General features: G+C 43.8%; 1 protein-coding gene across 1 annotated transcript in view; it reads right to left on the bottom strand.

Moving 5' to 3' along the window:
• LOC109888635 (septin-9) overlaps nt 1-12,769 on the bottom strand; it is a 103,069-nt gene extending 90,300 nt beyond the window's left edge. The window contains exon 1 of the mRNA XM_031831055.1: nt 12,449-12,769. Coding sequence (XP_031686915.1) covers nt 12,449-12,473 — 25 coding nt within the window. The 5' untranslated portion in view covers nt 12,474-12,769. The remainder of the gene's footprint in view (nt 1-12,448) is intronic.
• Nucleotides 12,770-25,232: the final 12,463 nt, after the last annotated feature.

Consider the following 25,232-nt stretch of genomic DNA (forward strand, 5'->3'; position numbering starts at 1 on the left):
GGCATGAATGAGCAGTGGGGTTATCTGTATCTATATAGGCATTTTTACAGAAACCCGTTATCTAGGGTCCCTTCTAACCCAAACCAGCTCTGTGGAGTTGTATGTCTCTCTCCCTCTGATGCACCTCCTTCCCCTGGCTCTCCTCGCTCCCCCACTCTTCATGTCATATGGCCATATGTCTGTGTGGGGGAGTAGAGGGACTGGATGGAGGGATAGGGGTGTGTGTAGATTTGTAGGTGTGTGTCCATATGTGTGTGTAGGTGTGTTCATGCTTGCGCTCACACACACACACACACACACACATACACACACACACACATACACACACACACACTGTGTGGTTACTAAAGGTCACTCAAAGAAACAGATCAGAGCTACATTCTGGATACATTTTCACCTTTATTAAAGAGGAACTCAGTCATAAGGAAGAAGCCAACTTCCATCCACATGGTGTTTGTCAATGTTACTCAAGTCTGTCAAAAATAGAGGCCCGGTTTTAAGGCTGTTAAAGCTGTTGAGCAATAACAAAGTTAATGGAATGCAGTGACTGCTTATGACATGTTTTAATTAAGGAGAACTCTTTAGGGCAGTCAAATGGCAGCACTAACCCGGTCTATCCTGGACCTAGTCAGTGCTCAGCTGGACAGGCAATACAGTCAGACCCTTGGCCTGAGCCCAACTGTAGAGAGAGGAGAGAGACCAGCTCCAGTGTCTAGCTGTAAAGAGAGGAGAGAGACCAGCTCCAGTGTCTAGCTGTAAAGAAAGGAGAGAGACCAGCTCCAGTGTCTAGCTGTAGAGAGAGGAGAGAGACCAGCTCCAGTGTCTAGCTGTAGAGAGAGGAGAGAGACCAGCTCCAGTGTCTAGCTGTAGAGAGAGGAGAGAGACCAGCTCCAGTGTCTAGCTGTAAAGAAAGGAGAGAGACCAGCTCCAGTGTCTAGCTGTAGAGAGAGGAGAGAGACCAGCTCCAGTGTCTAGCTGTAGAGAGAGGAGAGAGACCAGCTCCAGTGTCTAGCTGTAAAGAGAGGAGAGAGACCAGCTCCAGTGTCTAGCTGTAAAGAAAGGAGAGAGACCAGCTCCAGTGTCTAGCTGTAGAGAGAGGAGAGAGACCAGCTCCAGTGTCTAGCTGTAGAGAGAGGAGAGAGACCAGCTCCAGTGTCTAGCTGTAAAGAAAGGAGAGAGACCAGCTCCAGTGTCTAACTGTAGAGAGAGGAGAGAGACCAGCTCCAGTGTCTAGCTGTAGAGAGAGGAGAGAGACCAGCTCCAGTGTCTAGCTGTAAAGAGAGGAGAGAGACCAGCTCCAGTGTCTAGCTGTAAAGAAAGGAGAGAGACCAGCTCCAGTGTCTAGCTGTAGAGAGAGGAGAGAGACCAGCTCCAGTGTCTAGCTGTAGAGAGATGGTTTCACTCATACGTTTCACCACCTACCCTCTACATAATCCAAACCAGCCTGCTGGAGGAGAACCTCCCACCACACTAGGGCTGCCCCCCCCCCTCCCATCCCCTCCCCCCCAACTCAAGAAGGAGCCAGAGATCAAGATAACCAGAAGAAAAAAATCCTTAATCTGTCGCAACCATCCAACTCCCGCTGGCTTTCGCAGATTCTGCTGTTACTCTCCTGAAGTTGCCGGTTATAGGCTACACGAGGAGTCGGCCAACTTTCTCACGAGGAATGCCAATTTATATTCAAATTTTTACTGATCTGTGTACCAGTTATGGTTTTCATATTCACATTTTTCATGGAACAATTTCATTTTTATAATTTATAATAATGTCTTTGTATCTCAAAATCATTGTCATGTGGTACATCAAAACTCTATCCACTTCTATATGAAAATGATATAAACTTAAAATGTAACTTCTATTGCCAACTATGTAAAAAATAGCCTATAAAGCCAACAAATAAAAACATTGCAGCCTGCAGTGTCCACACATGGCCTGTCTGCAACGAACTTGTAACATTGTATTAACGCTTAACTTGGGTCTGGCCTGAAGCTCCTTGCAACATTGTAGAAAATATTCTGTGCCATCAGCTGTAGGCTATTTGCACAAGGGATAAGTAATCATCAGGTAGGCCTATTTATGATGTTTCCACTGGATCAGACAGAGCATGACATGTTTCCTTTTATACTGAGTGGTTATGAAAAAGGGAGAGAGCTAGAAAGAATTCTCAAATACATTGAGGAACAATTGTTAGTCTGAATGGATGTAAAAACAGACTTTGCTTCCTAGCTGTTTGAGGTGAGGAAAACATTACTTTGAGAAGCCTATAGGCCGGCCTACTTCTATGCGTAATCAGGTGCACGTCCTTACTCAACATTATCTTTTGTTTGGAGTGCTCCCGACAATGACTAAATGGACAGAACTCGTAAATGGAATGAAATAAAACAAAATGTGTTTCTTACAAGTGTAGTATAGGTTATGCGCTCTGCAAACAACGTGTCCACTCCGACAATGAGAGCGGTAAACGACTGGAATAATAATAATAATAACTCGGCAAAAAAAAGAAACGTCCCTTTTTCAGGACCCAGTCTTTCAAAGAGCATTTGTAAAAATCCCAATAACTTCACAGATCTTCATTGTAAAGGGTTTAAACACTGTTTCCCATGCTTGTTCAAGGAACCATAAACAATTCATTAACATGCAGGTGTGTCACAGCATCTTCGGACTGAGCTTGTTGTCATTGCAGACAATCTCAACGCTGTGCGTTACAGGGAAGACATCCTCCTCCCTCATGTGGTACCCTTCCTGCAGGCTCATCCTGACATGACCCTCCAGCACGACAATGCCACCAGCCATACTGCTCGTTCTGTGAGTGATTTCCGGCAAGACAGGAATGTCAGTGTTCTGCCATGGCCAGCGAAGAGCCCGGATCTCAATCCCATTGAGCACGTCTGGGACTTGTTGGATCGGAGGTGGAGGGCTCTTCGCTGGGGAACTTGCAGGTGCCTTGGTGGAAGAGTGGGGTAACATCTCACAGCAAGAACTGACAAATCTGGTTCTGTCCATGGGGAGGAGATGCACTGCAGTACTTAATGCAACTGGTGGCCACACCAGATACTGACTGTTACTTTTGATTTTCACCCCCCCTTTGTTCAGGGACACATTATTCCATTTCTGTTAGTCGCATGTCTGTGGAACTTGTTCAGTTTATGTCTCAGTGTTTGAATCTTGTTATGTTCATACAAATATTTATGTCACGACTTCCACCGAAGTTGGCTCCCCTGCCTGTTCGGGCGGTGCTCGGCGGTCGTCGTCACCGTCCTATTAGCCGCTACCGATCCCTTTTTCGTTTGTCTGTTGGTTTTGTCTTATTAGTTTCACCTGTGTGTATTTTAGGTTAATTAGCTTCCCTATATGTAGTAGTTTGTTTTCTGCGGGATTGTTTTTGTTACTCTGTTGGTTGTGGTTTTCACGTTTGTATTTTCCGGACTGTTTGGTCCTGTGTTTTGGCTGGTCTGTTTTATCCGCCCTGTATGTTAGCGTGACCGTTTTTTGGCCGGAGAATAAATCACGATTTACTGAACCCTGCTCTCTGCACCTGATTCCAACCCACCACTCCTAGTATCCCGTGACATATTTACACATGTTAGGTTTGCTGAAAATAAACACAGTGCACAGTGAGAGGACGTTTCTTTATTTGCTGAATTTATATTAAATGCATTAACAGACATTACCGTAACCAAACAAACATTGTAGATTAGAAATGACAGGAATTAACTGTAAAATGTACTACTGGTGATCTACTGTATGTAATGGGGAATTGATAGACACTAACAATGAAACACAAACAATTCACACAATGAAGTTATGAAACAATGAATGTGCACAAATTGGCAGGAGAGAGCTCATTCTGGAGAGTTGTGCAGCCACACTCCCCATCTTCTTGGACTGTGCCATCCCCACGGCCTCCGCAATGGATTAGTTCACTGAGATGATTAGTTCACTGAGATGATTAGTTCACTGAGATGATTAGTTAACTGAGATGGGCGCGAATAAGAGGTGTGCCAGAAATCTTTTTGAGATATTTACTACTGCTCGACAAAGTCATCATAATTTCTGTCGACCAACAGCCTATCGACCAAACAATCGACCAATCGAATAATTGTTTCAGTCCTACATCGCACACACACCGCACACACGCGTGCGCGTATGCACACACACACATATGCACACACATGCGCATGTATGCGCACACACATGCATGCATGCGCACACACGTGCACACACACGCACGTGCACGTTTGCACACACGCACGTGCACGTTTGCACACACACTCACGTATGCACACACGCGCACGTATGCATGCACACACACATACGTATGTACACACACACGCGCACGCACACACAGGCACATGTATGCACACACACATACACACACGCATGTATGCACACAAACACACATATGCAGACACGTGCACGTATTCACACACGCGCACATATGCGCACACGTATGCACACACACATGTGCATGTATGCACATACACACACGCGCACGCACAGGCGCATGTATGCACACACACATACACACACGCACATATGCACGTATGCACACACACACACGTATACACGCACATACACATGCGCACGCATAGGCATGCACACACATACAAACACACTCATATGCAGACACACACACCACCTTCACCACCCAGCCTGGGGAGGAAGGCTGTTATCCAGAGCAGATTCCTCTCGCATGACCGTACATCCTGTAAACACACACACACACACACACACACACACACACACACACACACACACACACACACACACACACACGTTGTGCAGTAGGGCATATGGGCATAGAAAGCAGACAGCCATGTACGCAAAAGCACCCATGCAAGACCAAAAAAGCTGTAGGCTACACGATGACTGACGTTGCATGGTGAGCCTAAGGGTTCACATTAAAATGTAAGACGTCACTTTACTACATGACCTATGGCCAAACGCCTGACCCCAACATGCTACATTTAGTTACATAAGAGTCAAGGACTGGACCAGCACACAGCGGACCACTAGTATAGACATGCCTGTGGGGCTGTGATGCACTATGAAGGACACAGAACAGTCAGAAGGAGATAAAAGATGAGTGGGGAGAGAAAACAGAGATATAAGAGAGGAGGAGGTAGTGAAAGGACTGAATGTAAATGGACAGGAAGAAGAGAGGAGTGAAGGTAAAAGGGAGGAGAGATCAGGAGGTTCCCTCTGCAGGAGCATGTCTTCTGCACATCTGGGGAAGGGCCTCGGGGGGGCCGATGATATACACACAGGCATAAACACACACATACACACACACACACAGTCTTTCTAAACCTACAGTAAAGAGCTGATGATGCAGAAAAAAGGGGAACGAGGCAGAGAAAATAAAACAGACTGTGCCCGATTCGTCGCTGCAGCCACAATCTATGACCTCATCTCAGCGCTACACAGCGCAGCTCCCCTATTCTCTGTTAGACACAGACAGGCCTGTCCTTCTCATGAGTCTACTGCCCTGCTTTAACAACCAGACCTGCTGACCTGGGGATCATTCACAACATTGGGGCGGCAGGGTAGCCTAGTGGTGTTGGGCTACGAAATCCTCAAGCTGACAAGGTACAAATCTGCCCCTGAACAAGGCAGTTAACCCACTGTTCCTAGGCCGTCATTGAAAATAAGAATTTGTTCTTAACTGACTTGCCTAGTTAAATAAAATTCAGGTTCTAAAAAGTCTCACCATCCTGAATAAAAACCCTGCTATGACACATCCAGCAGCTGTTAATCTAGGGCCTATGACACACACACACACACACACACACACACACACACACACACACACACTCACACACACACACACACACACACACACACACACACACACACACACACACACACACACACACACACACACACACACACACACACACACACTCTGCCTGATTGAGGGACCTTGATTTGATCCAATCACCTGATTCTCTCTGCTCCTGATGGCAGCCACATGCTCATCCCCAATCCCATCCACATATTCCCCACTGATGGTGTCCAAATGCTGAGGGAGGGGGGGGGGATGAGTGAGTGGGGCTCACTGGGGTTTTGGGGGAATTGACACGGATTGAGATTGTGATTATGCGGAGTCAGTGTGGAGTTAATGAGATTGTGATTATGCGGAGTCAGTGTGGAGTTAATGAGATTGTGATTATGCGGAGTCAGTGTGGAGTTAATGAGCACGTTCAATAAGACAGGGATTAGACTTGGTCTTTGACGTTTCTGTTTGCTATCAATTTCTCATGGTTTTCATTGGTTAAAGATGACCTGGTGTAAACCAGTCAGAGAGAGAAGTTACACTTCCCACTTCATAACCAAATAGAGAATGAATTTCATGGCCAATATATAGCTGAATAAGTAATGTCCCAAAGGCTGAGTAATTACTCTGGAAATGGCAGCTCACAGTACAAAACAGATTGTAGATACTATCTAACCCACTCCCCTCAGGACAATCATTTCTCAACTCGAACTCAAAGACAGACTTTTTTTTCCTTTCCAAAAGTCTGACAACCCCCAACCCCAATTCCAGGTCAGTAAGAAGTTAAATCAAAGTGTTGTAAAAGTGCTTGGACTGCAGTCCGTCCGTCTGTCCTTCCCAGCGTGGCTGTGGTGGTACTTGGACATCTGCTGGATATTTGCTCACCATAAGGTAGTAATTAGAGCCTGGAGGAAGCTGGCAGCAGACAGAATGGGATATATCCTCACAGTGTCGGGTCCACAGGCCCGGGAGTCTCCGGCTCTACATAGCCCAGACCTTGCCTGAGTCTCTGATCTGTTTGTGTTCCAACTTGTTTGGCGTGACAATCATAGCAAGGGAGTTGGCAAGACAGCACAAACAGATCTTGGATTCAGGCTATAAAATGCCTAGGTCAGAACCACAGTTAGCATTTTGAATGACTGATAGAACTGACAGATGGAGTTAAATACTGAAACACATGTTGACATTGAGAAAATGGATCATCAACAGTGGCTTGGATGTCTTATCAATTCACTAAGTACTGCCTAACACACAGCAGGGTACAGAGTGCATGGACAAACAAGACTGAGGGCTAGGTAGTCAACAATAATGTGTGTTTCGGGATTACACACACACACACACACACACACGTACGCACGCACACACCTCTGTCCTGTCCCTGCGAATTAGACTAAACTGAGTCATGGTGAGGGAGTGAGTGAGTGAGCGAGCGAGTGAGAGAGAGAGAAATAGAGGGAGAGAACAATAGAGAGAGAAATGGAGAGGCAGAGAGAGAGAAAGAGTTCCTGTGGTTCCTTGTGGCTTGTGGCCCTGTAATCAGCATGGCAGGCTCCTGATGTCTAAATCTGCTGCACTGACCCAGACAGTCTCCACACACACACACACACACGAGCGCTGTGGTAGTGTCTGTGCATTTGGAGTTTGGTCACAGAGCACTCCCAGATAAATACGAGACCACAGAGCGTTAAATATGCCCTACGTGGCTTCTACTGAGACATTATGCAACTATTAATTGACATGGCCATCCACATTACCTTCCATAGTACCTTAAAATCGACTCTTTTAAAAACACATGCTATTACTGTTTTAATGCATCTGCGGAAATGCAATAAAGTTTTGGGGAAAAAAAACGTTTCTCTTGATTACCCCCTAATATGATAATAATATGTTTACAAGCTAATCTGCATGGCAATAATGACTAGCTCATTAGTCATGCTATGTTAATGACATCTGCTCTCAACAGAAGGTGTGTGTGTTTTATATAAGTTATATAACTAAATAATGGATAACACTAGAAGACTGCCCATCACCCTAAGCCATAGTGACATGGCCCTGTTTTCAGTGTCCTGTTTTCAGTGTGTGTGTGTGTGTGTGTGTGTGGGGGGGGGGGGGGGGGTTCTAGGCTTTAAGCTGAAATGTCATCCGTGTTACACAAATCAACATCCCTATATATAGCTGAACTCTGACACACTGGCTAATGATGTCATAGAGCGCACCACAGTATTTCCGGCGGTATTGACCGCATTCCAAAACAAAACGTCAGTGGGCATTCCTGCACAGCGAGGCTAATCATAGAGGCATCTGGACCTGGGGAGACTGGAGGCAAATGAGCCATAATAAGTAATGGGTTACTTCCTATGGGGGGCGTAAGATTAGGCTAATGAAAGCTTAAAGCTTCTCCAGCAGGAAATGGAGATGGAACTATTTGTGCGGATATGCAAATTCACAGAACACCAAGTCCCGTTGAGAACCACAGGCTAAGTAGTGGGAGTTCTGGGTGGGAGTTCTGGGTGGGAGTTCTGGTGTGATACTCATCAACGAGAGAGGTTAATACGTCCCTTAGCAGACACTTTATTCTAAAGAGACAGAATAGTCAACATTATTAACAATGACACAGGACGAACATGAAAAAAAATGGCCCATGTGGGAAATCTAATCCACAACCCTTGTGTTGCCAGCACCATGCTCGAACTCAGTGAACCATTGGAAGCACGATCCCCAGTGAGTTGGGTTTGGTCCAGTACGGAGTGTCTCAGACTCAGGGAACGAGCTGGCTTCACTGTAAGGCAGCATTGTTAAGGAGACATAAAGAGCAGTATTGACTCCTCATCTGCTGCTTGGTCACTACGGGACCTGGATCTGCCGTTGTGCTACTGAGTAGGAGGATGGCTGACACACTGGAGCCTAACGGGAAAACTAGATACAAAGTTCCTTATTACATACAGGGTTGCACAACTCGTCCAGCCACACGGAGGGTTGATACACAGCATCCCTTTACTACGGCATTGATCAATTCTGGTCTAGGGGACACTCACACAGTATGCAGGCATTTGTTCCAGCCCAGCACTAATCTGATTCTGCACTTACACACTTGATTCAACTGGTCAATGGCTCGTTGATGAATTGATTCAAGAGTTAGTGTTTGGCTTGAACAAAAGCCTGCACTCCCTGTGTGGGGGTACCCTGAACCAGAGTTGAGAGACTCTGCCCTACTTTCAACTGTCTGTGCCCAGGAACCAGAGACGCCTGGCGGTCCCAGTTGACCCCGATGCGACATCTGAGATAATTTGTCACTTCCTCACATGAATGACATCACCGGGAGTGCTGCCCCATTAGGAACGACTACACCACACACAAATAATCTGACAAACACAAACACTGTTACAGATTAGTAACTCATACGCACTAACAATAGATTTATTTCTGGTCTCTCTTTCCTGTTAGTACTAACTTAGCTGAAGACTAGAATATAAATCGCTGTAGGTCAGGATAACGATTTTCGTGATGACAAATCATGCTGATGGGGACGTTACGCTTCACCGATCCATTTGATTCGCTATAAGTCTTTGAAAGGCTTGCTGCTAATGCACATCAGAGACCTGACACCCACTTCATTATGGAGGCCAGCATCAAAAAATAGCAAGTGTAACAAGTTCATAACACCCCCTTGAGCAACTCCTTAGCACAAAAGGTCCATTCAGTGTGCGGACAAATCCTGAGAGGAGTCAGTGTACAGTGCAGCTGACTGGGTTCGCTCACATGTCCAGAGAGAGAGATGGGGAGTGCATTTACTCAGCTGAGCTCCCACCACGCTTTCATTTGGAGTTTGTTACTGGGAAATAGGCAACAACATAGGTACATCCAGCCCATTAGTTCTTAATGTGTATCCCAGACAGACAGGTAGAGGCCTCTGTCCAGATGAAGATTCCCTGGCCTTGCATTCATAGGCGACATCAGACACAAAGCAAAAGTCTTCCTCTGTGTGGAAGAAAATATTGAATACTATATATGTCCACTGGTTGTTAGTAATGGAAGACTGAGGAGGAGGGTAGATGAGAGAGAGGAACCCCCCCACTGTAACACAGTGATGCAAAATAGAGCAGGGCTAACCACAGGGATGGGAAATAGAGTAGCGCTAACCACAGGGATGGGAAATAGAGCAGCGCTAACCACAGGGATGGGAAATAGAGCAGCGCTAACCACAGGGATGGGAAATAGAGCAGCGCTAACCACAGGGATGGGAAATAGAGCAGCGCTAACCACAGGGATGGGAAATAGAGCAGCGCTAACCACAGGGATGGGAAATAGAGCAGCGCTAACCACAGGGATGGGAAATAGAGCAGCGCTAACCACAGGGATGGGAAATAGAGTAGCGCTAAACACAGGGATGGGAAATAGAGCAGCGCTAACCACAGGGATGGGAAATAGAGCAGCGCTAACCACAGGGATGGGAAATAGAGCAGCGCTAACCACAGGGATGGGAAATAGAGCAGCGCTAACCACAGGGATGGGAAATAGAGCGGCGCTAAACACAGGGATGGGAAATATGGCCGAATCCGGAAACTATCATCTCGAAAACAAGACTTTTATTCTTTCAGTGAAATACGGAACCGTTACGTATTTTATCTAACGGGTGGCATCCATAAGTCTAAATATTCCTGTTACATTGCACAACCTTCAATGTTATGTCATAATTACATAAAATTCTGGCAAATTAGGCGGGCCAAACTCACTGACTCTGCGTGCAATGAACACAAGAGAAGTGACACAATTTTACCTGGTAATATTGCCTGCTAACCTGGATTTCTTTTAGCTAAATATGCAGGTTTAAAAATATATACTTCTGTGTATTGATTTTAAGAAAGGCATTGATGTTTATGGTTAGGTACACATTGGAGCAACGATACACACCGCATCGATTATATGCAACGCAGGACATGCTAGATAAACTAGTAATATCATCAACCATGTGTAGTTAACTAGTGATTATGATTGATTGATTGTTTTTTATAAGATACGTTTAATGCTAGTTAGCAACTTACCTTGGCTTACTGCATTCACGTAACAGGCAGTCTCCTCATGGAGTGCAACGAGAGGCAGGTGGTTAGAGCGTTGGACCAGTTAACTGTAAGGTTGCAAGATTGAATCCCCCGAGCTGACAAGGTGAAAATCTGTCGTTCTGCCCCTGAACGAGGCAGTTATCCCACCGTTCCTAGGACGTCATTGAAAATAAGAATGTGTTCTTAACTGACTTGCCTAGTTAAATAAAGACTAAATCAAGGTGTAAAACAAATCAAATGTACAGTTTCTAAAAAAATCGGCCAAATCGGTGTCCAAAAATACCGATTTCCGATTGTTATGAAAACTTGAAATCTGCGCTAATTAATCAGCCATTCCGATTAATCGGTCGACCTCTACTGATATCAGTAGAAGCAGATCTGAAGGCTCTCGATAGGTTTCAGCAGTGTAGTGGGGGACCTTCCACCATATTGCTAACAACCTACAGATTTAACATCGAAAGGATAAGCCCAAGGAGAAGGGTTAGTGAGTGTTTTGGGACAGGCTGTCTGGTTTGTCTCAACACCACCACTAGGAGAGGGCTGGTATCAGTATCAGAGCTCTCCCAGGAGCCGACATACAGTGATAATCACTCAAAGCACTCCATAAACTGCTGAGGATAATGCTATGTAGGAAAAGGTCCTGCTTTAAAGGCCATTCTCCTTCCCTCTGAAAGGTCACACACTGACTTAATGATGCTTAGCCTGGTCCCTGATCCATTTGTGCTGTATTGCCAACTGTAATCTGAGCATGAATCCCAACACACTAAAAAACACTTTGGCATCAGCATGTGTTATTTTCCGATTCTCTGATCCACTTGATCCCAGGAGCCAGTCCTGTGGTCCTGAACGTTGGGAACGAGTGGGAAGCACAGATGGGGTCTGAGAGGAGCCAGTGAGCAGAGGTATGCTGTGACACACACACCCACACACACACACACACACACACACACACACACACACACACACACACACACACCACGTGTATTAATAGAGCACAGCCTAGAGAGGGCCAGCACATCACAGCCATAGAGAGCAGGAAGGAGAAGGACAAAGGGATGAAGCATAATGGGACAGACAGAGGCCTTAATGGCTAGAGAAGTCCAGGAGGCTCTCCTCTAGATGGAGAACACTCCGTCTACATACACACACACTGGTCAGAGGGGAGAGGAGAAAAATGTAAAAAGAGACAGAAAGATCAAATAAATAAAAGGAGAGAGTCTCAATAACAAGGAGAGAAAGAGAATAAAGGTGGCTGACCTGTACCTCTCCCTGTGTTAAAGTTTAGGCTCTTTGATTTATCTAATGACAAGTCATGCAAGTAATGGAAATACAGGGACATCCAGGCATATGGTACACATGTAGACATGTAGGGAAAAACACGAGCCTAAAGATCATTAAACGAAAATGTACATAGAAGAGGTTCAAATTAAAATAATTTAAATACAAAGGAATCAAACTAAGTGCTGAAAATACATAGTAGACAGACATGCACTCAAACATATCACATCATCTGCAACAAGCCTCCAAGATCTCGTGGAAATAAAGCAACTTGAAATTGAGGGGTGGGCGCACAATAGTGTATTCCACAATAATAACACATTTCCCAACATACCTGAATTCGCAGGACTTTTCTTCATGTTCTGGTCGTTTGTGCGACAATTTAGTCAACGTTTCCCCAACAAATGAATAGAGTATTCGTCCAAGTATTCTTGTACTAGATCACGCTTGTCCTTTCACTGTTCTAACTGTTGCCGCGGCTCATGCGTAACCGTTCGCCGTATCCCAATTCAAACCATCGAGTAGCCTACTCGAACTATCGTAGCCTAGTCTGTATTATTTATTGTCACTGAATGTTTCACCAAGCCTGATGTGCACTTCGTGGGATGCTCCAAGTTTCAGACCATACTAGCGTGCATACGGAATCACGGGTGCATCAGTGGCACGAATGGATGTTGATGTGCCTTTTACGCACGTCCCACTTATGACCATCCTGTTATTTTAGTGTTCGGCTTTCTATGCATGACATCATCCGTGCGTATTCAATCAATCCATGTGAAGAGAGAGAGGTCGCAGAGACTACGTCATAGGTTGTTGACGTACGGAATACATTTGTTTGAGCTCATTGGCGTCCCCAAAATGTCGCTCTACTGACCATTACATGGAAGATTGAGGAGGTTCTATTCGTAAATTAGAACACATCCATTGCATTTTATTGTGGTGTAAAATGTCACAAACACCCAATTTAGCCGTATAAATATTAATGACTCAGATGTTTCTATAACTGAAAAAAAATATTAAGGCAACATGCAACATTTTTACTGAGTTAAAGTTCATATAAGGAAATCAGACAATAGAAATAAATGAATAAGGCCTTAATCTATGGATTTCACATGACTGGGCAGGGGCACAGCCCTGGGTGGGCCTGGGAGGGCATAGAACCACTAAATTGGGAGCCAGGCATAGTCAATCAGAATGGGTTTTACCCCACAAAGGGGCCTTATTACAGACAGAAATATTCCTCAGTTTTATCAGCTGTCTGGGTGGCTGGTCTCAGATGATCCCACAGGTGAAGAAGCCGGATCTGGAGGTCCTGGGCTGAATTGGTTACACGTGGGTTGCGGTTGTGAGGCTGGTTGGACTTACTGCCAAATTCTCTAAAATTTCATTGGAGGTGGCTTATGGTAGAGACATGAATATTAAATTATCTGGAAACAGCTCTGGTGGACATTCTTGCAGTCAGCATGCCAATTGCACGCTCCCTCAATACTTCAGATATCTGTGGGATTGTTGTGTAACAAGACTGCATATTTTAGTGTCCTTTTATTGTCCCCAGCACAATGTGCAAATGATCATGCTGTTTAATCAGCTTCTTGATTTGCCACACCTGTCAGGTGGATGATTTTATTACATTTTTGGGGCAAAGGAGAAATATTCACGAACAGGGATGTTTTATTTTAGATAAATAAGCTTTTTGTGCATATGGAACAATTCTGAGATAGTTTATTTCAGCTCATGAAACATGGGACCAATGCTTTACAGGTTGCGTTTATATTTTTGTTCAGTATAGTTGTAGTAATAATGAAACTATAGCCTTTTGGATTGTCAGCTGAAGGTATGGACCACAACTGGCTCTATGTGAACTACAATCCCAACAATCTGTTTTAACGTTCATAATCCTAGCTCACAATACGGTTTTGGAAACGTTTGGAACTGAACTTTTGTACCAGTGAGTAAGAATCAAAAGATACTCTTACTGTAAGCAGTTTAGAAAGTTGCACCCAGCTGAAACATCCTTCAGCCATGGAATGACACATCCTCTCACCCTGCACTCACATTTCCATTGGACCCTTCCATTCCACATTTCCGGTTAGAAGCAGGTGTTAATCAAAACACAGCTGGCTGCAACTTTGCTATACTCTGTAATGTATACAGTAAGTGTATCTTTTGTGTTTGAAGAATGTTGTCATTCATATTAAAGTTAAGTTACAAATGTTTCAGAACCTGTTTCGCGTGTGAGGCATATTTGTGTTTAGACAGAGCATTTGGGCAGCGTCTAAGAGTCGGGGCATTTCCCTGACAAGGCTAAAGGGGACGTCCAATGCCCCAATCTAGTGCAATTGAATTGGTGTAATGATAAGGGCTAAACCCACACGAGCTCTAGGTTAAGACATTATTTGGGCTACTCTTGCGAAGCCTAAATGAAACACTTACCTTGATGAAATACAGTACTTATTCAAAGAAAATGGTTAGTTCCAACTCTGACCTTTTAAAAAAACAACATTTTGATCCAGGCTGCCCATACTTGGTCTGCAGAGGAGGCTGGTGGAAGGAGTAATAGGAGGACGGCCTCATTTTAGTGGCTGGAATGGAGTTAATGGAACGAAGTCAAACGTGGTTTCCATATGTTTGTGTTTGATACCATTCCAGTATTCCATTCCAGGCATTACAATGAGCCCGTCCTCCTATAGCTCCTCCCACCAGCCTCCTCTGGTAGTTTTTTATATGAATGATATTCACCTATCTGCCGCTTCAATGTGCAAAAAAAAAATGCCATATAGGCCTCGTGCAGCCAATCAGAATTGATTAAGCTGCTGATTGTAAACGTAAAACAGCTGCCGATTGTTTAAAACAAAGGCTTTGACAAAATACTCACTGTGTGTGGGGGGGACCCAGGCTTGAGTTTTGGACCCCCCTTGACTAGATCACGTGTCAAACTCCTTCCACAGAAGGCTGAGTATCTGTGGGTTTTCGCTCCTCTCTTCACTTGATGAATTAAGTTCACTAATTAGTAAATAACTTCCCTCACCTGGTACTCTAGGTTTAAACTGAAAGTTTTAATAAACCTGCAGACACTAGGCCCTCCATGGAATGATTTAGGCATAGTCTTAGCTGCAACAGGAACCCTGTTGAGGGGCTGAACGTTAGACTCGTATCCTGAATATTACTGCACGTCATTTAATTGAAATGACGTTGAAACAATGTTGATTCAACCAGTGTGTGCCCAGTGGGTAGGCTTCTGTTGGCCTACTAACAGGCATTTTAGTTTACAAGCTGTAACTACATTTATGGAGGTCTGTTGTTTTTAGACATTTTTCTCACAGCAAACTTGAATACCAAATGAGCCCATTGAATGCATAGACAATTCTGAGTTCCTATGCTTAGACATTTCTGACGCCTAACAGATCTTACAATGCCTGGATAGGTTTTTTAAGTATCAACTAACCATATGTTGTAGCAATTTGTCAGTCGATGGCAAGGCACACAACCAGTGGTTAATGCAAGCAACTGTCTGTGCAGGGGAATGCGACCATTGGGCTTGTTCGACATTGCAGGCGACTGCCTACAAATCACCTTGCATCATAAATAACTACTCATAAATGTTTGTAGATCAGTCAGTCACCATTTACCCACAATGCATAATGGATTTAATGCTCTCAAACATGGCAAGTGCCATCCCCTTATACCCCGTATAGGCCTACATTATCATGGTTTTGCTTCCCTCTAGTGAGCATACCTTTAACAACTACAGTTTCTGGTACTGTCTGCAAAATGACAGTCACATCTTTTCTGAATTACAAGGGAGAGGCCACAGCAGAGCATCTATCACTGTAAACACATCTTATACCTGTGTGATGAGGCAGCTTCAGCCTGGCCTCATCACCATTTTAAAAGGTATTTCATTAAGTTAATATCTAAAATGCTTGAAAGTATATACATGTGTGGTTTGGATAAAGTGAACTAGTCCATTGCCATGCATAGCTAGCTGCCGTTTTAGGTGTGCCTGACCTTAATTGTTTGCCACCAAGTTGAATGCTCAGGTTGAAACCAGGTGTGGTGGGCTATGTAATTAGCAAGCAGCTCACGCATGCTTTCAGTCTCTGAGGAGTAGTTCTAATCATGTTCTACTTGATGCAGTTCTATGTCTTTTAAAGTAAAGCCTACTTGACTAATTATGGTAATTTTAACAAATGAATGTAATTAACTGAATTTGTTTTTCATAGTATTGCCTGGTCTAATTAACAAAGTAAAGTCAAATCAAATCAAATTTATTTGTCACATACACATGGTTAGCAGATGTTAATGCGAGTGTACCGAAATGCTTGTGCTTCTAGTTCCGACAATGCAGTAATAACGAACAAGTAATCTAACTAACAATTCCAAAAAAAACTACTGTCTTATACACAGTGTAAGGGGATAAAGAATATGTACATAAGGATATATGAATGAGTGATGGTACAGAGCAGCATAGGCAAGATACAGTAGATGATATCGAGTACAGTATATACATATGAGATGAGTATGTAAACCAAGTGGCATAGTTAAAGTGGCTAGTGATACATGTATTACATAAGGATGCAGTCGATGATATAGAGTACAGTATCTACGTATGCATATGAGATGAATAATGTAGGGTAAGTAACATTATATAAGGTAGCATTGTTTAAAGTGGCTAGTGATATATTTACATAATTTCCCATCAATTCCCATGATTAAAGTGGCTGGAGTAGAGTCAGTGTCATTGACAGTGTGTTGGCAGTAGCCACGCAATGTTAGTGGTGGCTGTTTAACAGTCTGATGGCCTTGAGATAGAAGCTGTTTTTCAGTCTCTCGGTCCCAGCTTTGATGCACCTGTACTGACCTCGCCTTCTGGATGACAGCGGGGTGAACAGGCAGTGGCTCGGGTGGTGTAGGTGTCCTGGAAAGTCCAAGAAAGTTCAGCTAATTAAATGTACACATTGGTTAATCGATATGGGAATGGTTTAGGAGCTAAGGTAGAAAGGCTATCATTTACTCTCAGCTCAGGGTTGAACACCATTTTACAATTTGCTCCATAGCAGTTTGTTGTAGAGCTGATGAAGAGGTAATCTTTGGTTACGCTGTTTAGCCTGGACTTTTTCCACATTTTGTGACATTACAGCCTTATTCTAAAATTGATTAAATAAATAATCCTCAGCAATCTATACATAATGCCCTATAATGACAAAGCAAAACAAGGATTTTTGCAAATGTATAAAAAAAAAAAACAGATACCTTATTTACATAAGTATTCAGAACCTTTGCTATGAAACTCAAAATTGAGCTCAGGTGCATCCTGTTTCCATTGATCATCCTTGAGATGTTTCTACAACTTGATTGGAGCACTGTCAAACCATAGTTGGCAGTGCATGTCAGAGCAAAAACCAAGCCATGAGGTCGAAGGAATTGTCCGTAGAGCTTCGAGACAGGATTGTGTCGCGGCACAGATCTGGGGAAGGCTACCAAACAATGTCAGCAGCATTGAAGGTCCCCAAGAACACAGTGGCCTCCATCATTCTTAGATGGAAGACGTTTGAAACCACCAAGACTTTTCCTAGAGCTGGCCGCCCGGCCAAGCTGAGCAATTGAGGGAGGAGGGCCTTGGTCAGGGAAGTGACCAAGAACCTGATGGTCACTCTGACAGAGCTTTAGAGTTCCTCTGTGGAGATGGGAGAACCTTCCAGAAGGACAACCATCTCTGCAGCAATCCACCCATCAGGCCTTTATGGTAGTGGCCAGACGGAAGCCACTCCTCAGTTAAAGGCACATGACCGCCTGCTTGGAGTTTGCCAAAAGGCACCTTGAGACTCCCAGATCCTGAGAAACAAGATTCTCTGGTCTGATGAAACCAATATTAAACTCTTTGGCCTGAATGCCGAGCGTTACATCTGGAGAAGAATTGGCACCGTCCCTACAGTGAAGCATCATGCCTTGGGGATGTTTTTCAGTGGCAGGATCCTTGATGAAAACTTGTTCCAGAGTGCTCAGGACCTTAGACTCAGCACCTTCCAACAGGACAATGACCCAAAACACACAGCCAAGAAAACGCAGGAGTGGCTTCGAGACAAGTCTCTGAATATCCTTGAGTGGCCCAGCCAGAGCCCGGACTAGAACCTGAACGAAAATCTCTGGAGAGACCAGAAAAAAGCTGTGCAGCAACACTCCCCATCCAACCTGTTTATTTAGAACAAATTCTTATTTGCAATGATAGCCTGTTCAGGGGCAGAACGACAGATTTGCTTGGGGATTTGAACTTGCAACCTTCCAGTTACTAGTCCAATGCTCTAACCACTAGGCTACCCTGCCGCCCCAGGATCTGCAGAGATTAATGGGAGAAACTCCCCAAATACAGGTGCCCGCCCTCACCAATGCTCTTGTGGCTAAACGGAAGCAAGTCCCCACAGCATTTTTCCAACATCTAGTGGAAAGCCTTCCAAGAAGAGTAGAGGTTGTTATAGCAGCAAAAGGGGGACCAACTCCATATTAATTCCCATGATTTTGGAATGAGATGTGTCCACATCTTTTGGTCATGTAGTGTATCATCTTGATCCTGCTGCCATCTACTCCAGACATACCAGAGAGGTCTTGGTTGACTTCGCTTAACAATGTCTCGGTACTTTGCTCTTGTTAGGTGTTCAGCAGCGACGCTGGTGTCAGGAAGTTTAAGGAGCATCAACCCCCCTGTTGGAAAGCCAGAGGTAGATTTCCTCAGCCTTTCACAAGCATCTTCTGGTGACACCATAGGTTGCCAACGAGGAGGTGAACACTGAGGTAAGAAATAAGAGCCATCTGAAAAGGCCTATTATTACGATAGTCTGATAGTCATTGACCCTGGGCAACCTTCAGCACACTCACCAGTGGAGCGACCCAGACGAGGAAGATGACGGCACACATCAGGGTGGTCAAGATGCTGGTGATGATGATGCTTTCCACGCCAGATGGGCACGGCTTCTCGTTGGCTGGGTGAAAGGGGGTCAGTGTTACTGCAGTAGCTGTGGGGCATGGCAGCTGGAGGGCATCGTCTATGGAAGACATCACCAGATGGGAAAATCTAATCGGTATGCTGCGGCACTCACACAAAATAACTATCGGAGACAGAATTGTACAAAAGAAAAGCCACTGAAGAACAATGTTTGTCAACTTTTTGGTATCTGGACCAACAGGCTATGGTTGTTTAAAATGAAACTAACACTTGAGAGTTGACCAAATTGGTCTGAAACACCTGAGGGACTGCTGCCAGTCCATGAACCATAGACTGAGAAACACTAGTCTGGATTCTAGATTGCACACATTTTTTCTACATGTGAAATTGATTGTTCATTCATGAGACGAGTAAAACATATCACAACTCCTAGAGTGTAAAAGTACATCTACCATTCACCACGAACAGAGTGGAGCCTCTTCCTCAGTTGATGTCATTTTCTGACGTAGTTTCATTGAATTTTGTGTAAACACACCAGTAGACACCTGTATCCTCTGTGGTCAGGTTACTGATGGTGATGGTCAGTTGGTCCATAGGTCCCTCAGTCTTCACTCTGTCCCAGTAGCGTTTCCTGGGGGTCAGCTTGGAGTCACGCTGGTAGTAATACAGCACCTCCCTGTCTCTGTCCAGCCCAACATACAGGTACATTCCTTCCTGGTCTTTTAGAGTGGTGGAGCACATCATGGTAACCTTCTCCCCTGTCTTCACCCAGAGAATGGCTTCTAAAGAAAAGACAGGGAAGAAAGTGAAACCATGGTTGTTAGATATCAAAGATACATATGTACCATACTGATGACTTAATACAGAATCAACCTTGATTGGTGGGAAGAAACAGCTTGCCTTACCTTCTGCTGTGGTCAATTCATTGAATGAGATGTAGAACAACAGCAAACTCCTCAGCAGTGACATCACCTTTGCCACAGCTGGCTGTGTACTGCTGTCTGTCTCTGTATGTATGTCTCTCTACTTATAAAAAACAGAAAATAGGATACATCTGACATCACAGTCCCTCACAGTCAACTACACCTTCATGTATTACTGCAGTGAATTCCAACCTTTTGCGGTTACTGTACCACCAACTGAATTTCGCTCTGCCCGGAGTACCCCCGAAGTACCCCCTCGTGCAGTTTACCAGTAAGCCTATGGTCTAATCATGAGTCTTAAGTTCCTGCTGTGGATAGGCCAAGTACGTCCATGGTTCTTTGTACCCCTGGTTAAGAACGACTGTATTACTGAACACTATACACAATCTAATTTAGATTTCTTGACTGAATCAAATTCTCTATATATGTTATTATAATTTCAATGGTTTATTGTGTTAGTGTGTTGGACATGAAATATGGTGAGTGGAGAGTTTAGATGGCTTGTATTGTTATAGAACCACAACAACATATCCAACTGTAAATGAACTTCACTGCATTCACATTACAACAGGCATGTTAGAAAAGCATATCAAAGTTACATCATGTTGTGTTCATGTTATTCACCTTCCAGATGTCGATTTTTCTCAATGTTAACCTTTCTAGTGCAGCGGAACCCCTCGACAGCATTCTGCTGAAAAGGCAGTGCGCGAAATAATTTTTTGGGGTGGGAAATATGTAACTTTCACACATTAACAAGTCCAATACAGGAAATGAAAGATAAACATCTTGTTAATCTACCCATCGTGTCCGATTTCAAAAATGTTTTACAGCGAAAGCAGAACATATGATTATGTTAGGTCATAGCCAAGTCATAAAAACACACCTCCATTTTTCCAGCCAAAGATAGGAGTCACAAAAAGCAGAAATATAGATAAAATGAATCCCTAACCTTTGATGATCTTCATCAGATGACACCCATAGGACATCATGTTGCACAATACATGTATGTTTTGTTCGATAATGTGCATATGTATATCCAAAAATCTCAGTTTACATTGGCGCCTAAACGTGCAGTAATGTTTTGTTTCCAAAACATCTAGTGATTTTGCAGATATACTCATAATAAACATTGATAAAAGATACAAGTGTTATTCACAGAATTAAAGATAGACTTCTCCTTAATGCAACCGCTGTGTCAGATTATGGAAAAAGCATAATCTGAGAATGGCGCTCAGAGCCCAATCCAGCCAGAGAAATATCCGCCATTTTGGAGTCAACAGAAGTTAGAAATAACACCATAAATATTCACTTACCTTTGATGATCTTCATCAAAAGGCACTCCAAGGAATCCCAGTTCCACAATAAATGACTGATTTGTTCCATAAAGTTCCATAAAGTCCATCATTTCAAATCAAATCAAATCAAATTTATTTATATAGCCCTTCGTACATCAGCTGATATCTCAAAGTGCTGTACAGAAACCCAGCCTAAAACCCCAAACAGCAAGCAATGCAGGTGGAGAAGCACGGTGGCTAGGAAAAACTCCCTAGAAAGGCCAATACCTAGGAAGAAACCTAGAGAGGAACCAGGCTATGTGGGGTGGCCAGTCCTCTTCTGGCTGTGCCGGGTGGAGATTATAACAGAACATGGTCAAGATGTTCAATGTTCATAAATGACCAGCATGGTCGAATAATAATAAGGCAGAACAGTTGAAACTAGAGCAGCAGCACAGTCAGGTGGAAGTTGAAACTGGAGCAGCAGCATGGCCAGGTAGACTGGGGACAGCAAGGAGTCATCATGTCAGGTAGTCCTGGGGCATGGTCCTAGGGCTCAGGTCAGTTGAAACTGGAACAGCAGCATGGCCAGGTGGACTGGGGACAGCAAGGAGTCATCATGTCAGGTAGTCCTGGGGCATGGTCCTAGGGCTCAGGTCCTCCGAGAGAGAGAAAGAAAGAGAGAAGGAGAGAATTAGAGAACGCACACTTAGATTCACACAGGACACCGAATAGGACAGGAGAAGTACTCCAGATATAACAAACTGACCCCAGCCCCCCGACACATAAACTACTGCAGCATAAATACTGGAGGCTGAGACAGGAGGGGTCAGGAGACACTGTGGCCCCATCCGAGGACACCCCCGGACAGGGCCAAACAGGAAGGATATAACCCCACCCACTTTGCCAAAGCACAGCCCCCACACCACCATTTATGTCCAAATAGCCACTAGTTGTTAGCGTGTTCAGCCCAGTAATCCATCTTCACGAGGTGTGAGCACTTCGTCTAGACAAAAACTTGAACAGTTCCGTTACAGCTCGTAGAAACAAGTCAAACGATGTATTGAATCAATCTTTAGGATGTTTTTAACATAAAACATCATTAATGTGTCCAACTTGGAGTATTCCTATGTCTGAAGAAAAGCACTGGAACGAGAGGCAACTCTGTCGGGAGCGCGCGTCATGAGACCAAGGCACTCTGCCAGACCACTGACTCAAACAGGTCTCATGAGCCCCTCCTTTATAGTAGAATCCTCAAACCAGTTTCTAAAGATGGTTGACATCTAGTGGAAGCCGTAGGAAGTGCAACTTGACTCCATAAACACTTGGTATTCGGTTGGCCAAACTTTGAAAAACTACAAACCAGAGATATCCCACTTCCTGGTTGGATTTTTCTCAGGTTTTCGCCCACCATATGAGTTCTGTTATACTCGCAGACATCATTCAAACCGTTTTAGAAACTTCAGAGTGTTTTCTATCCAATACTAATAATAATATGCATATATTAGCATCTGGGACAGAGTAGGAGGCAGTTCAATCTGGACACGCTATTCATCCAAAAGTTTAAAAAACAGCCCCCTATCCCAAAAAGGTTTTAATCAAACTCAGCTCATATCTCTTCTCACGCTTTGCATCAGAATTTGAATGTGAGGAGGGAATTCCCTCTAGTGGACATGTTGCTTCTGTTCAGTGTCACATGTCTAACTTCAGTTCAATCAATCCAGGGTTGTATTCACAAGGGATCAAAGAAATCCGATGTAGAGGGACCACCAGACCATGTCCAATAAGAAACTTTTGTTTTCGTTGTCCGCTGTGAATTGTTTTGCTACTTCCCTGTACTGTCACTGGGCAAAAAAAAAGTACAGTCTTTAGGTACTTTATCCACTTCTATAATACTTAATGTCCAAATAGCCACTTGTTTTCAGCGTGTTCAGCTCATAATAATTAGAACATAATAATTAGAACACATCCATTGCATTTTACTGTGGTGTAAAATGTAACAAACACCCAATTTAGCCGTATAAATATTAATGACTCAGATGTTTCTAAAAATATAAATGCAACATGCAACAATTTCACTGTTACATGTAATATTAGGGAATCAGTGAATTGAAAAAGAAAATTTTTGCCCTAATCTATAGATTTCAGATGACTGGGCAGGGGCGCAGCCATGGGTGGGCCAGGAGGGCATAGGCCCACCAAATTGGGATCCAGGCCCAGCCAATCAGAATGGGTTTCGGGTGGCTAGTCTCAGTGGCTGGTCGGGGGCTGGTCTCAGACGATCCCACAGGTGAAGAAGCTGGATGTGGAGTTCCTGGGCTGGCTTGGGTACACGTGGTCTGCGGTTGTGATGCCAGTTGTAAGTAGTGCCAAATTCTCAAAAATGTCTTTGGATGTGGCTTATTGCGGAGAAATGAACATTAATTTCTCTGGCAACATCTCTGGTGGACATTCCTGTAGTCAGAATGCCGATGGCATGCTGCCTCAAAACTAGAGACATCTGTGGCATTGTTTTGTGACAAAACTGCACTTTAGTGACCTTTTATTGTCTCCAGCACAAGGTGCTCCTGTGTAATGATCATGCTGTTTAATCAGCTCCTTTATATGCCACACCTGTCAGGTGGATGGATTATCTTGGCAAAGGAGAAATGTTCACTAACAGGGATGTTAACAAATTTGTACACAACATTTGAGATAAATAAGCTTATTGAGGGTATGGAACAATTCTGGTGTATTTTATTTCAGCTCATGAAACATGGGACCAACACTTTACATGTTGCGTTTACATGTTGCGTTTGTTCAGTAAAGTTGTAGCAATAATGAAACTAATTCAGTGAGGGCATAGACCTAAAAATGTTGGCCTTTGTCTCGCTGAAATTGATTTCCCCCCAAATGCAATGTGCCATGGGCCACTGACAAAAACTTTAGCTCCAAACGTTTTATTATAGCACATTATAGCACATCAAAAAGGAGAATTTAATATGGATGAGATTAGTCACTCGCTTAATCTTTTATACTCATAGCTTAAGTTTCACATTTCACTTGAAATAGGCAAGTGAGCTCCTATTGTCTGAGCCTTATCTTGCCTTTTGGGTTGTCAGCTGAAGGTACGGACCACAGTTTGCTCTATGTGAACTACAATCCCAACACTCTGTTTTTACGTTTAGAAACGTTCATAATCCTAGCTCGCAATACGGTTTTGGAAACTTTTGGAACTGAACTTTTGTACCAGTGAGTAAGAATATAAGATACTCTTACTGTAAGCAGTTTAGAAAGTTGCACCCAGCTGAAACAGCCTTCAGCCATGGAATGACACATCCTCTCACCCTGCACTCACATTTCCATTGGACCCTTCCATTCCACATTTCCATTGGACCCTTCCATTCTACATTTCCATTGGACCCTTCCATTCCACATTTCCATTGGACCCTTCCATTCCACATTTCCATTGGACCCTTCCATTCCACATTTCCATTGGACCCTTCCATTCCACATTTCCATTGGACCCTTCCATTCCACATTTCCATTGGACCCTTCCATTCCACATTTCCGGTTAGAAGCAGGTGTTAATCAAAACACAGCTGGCTGCAACTTTGCTATACTGTGTCATGTATACAGTAAGTGTATCTTTTGTGTTTGAAAAATGTTGTCATTCATATTAAAGTTAAGTTACAAATGTTTCCAAACCTGTTTCGAATGCGAGGTGTATTTGCGATTAGATAGAGGATTTGGGCAGCGTCTAAGAGTCGGGGCATTTCCCTGACAAGGCTAAAGGGGACGTCCAATTACCCAAATCTAGTGCAATTGAATTGGTGTAATGATAAGGGCTAAACCCACACGAGCTCTAGGTTAAGACATTATTTGGGCTCCTCTTGAGAAGCCTAAATGAAACACTTACCTTGATGAAATACAGTATTTATTCATTTAAAATGGTTAGTTCCAACTCTGACCTTTTAAAACAACAACATTTTGATCCAGGCT

This window comes from Oncorhynchus kisutch, linkage group LG1 (genome assembly GCF_002021735.2).
Source record: "Oncorhynchus kisutch isolate 150728-3 linkage group LG1, Okis_V2, whole genome shotgun sequence".
Classification (NCBI taxonomy): Eukaryota; Metazoa; Chordata; class Actinopteri; order Salmoniformes; family Salmonidae; genus Oncorhynchus; species Oncorhynchus kisutch.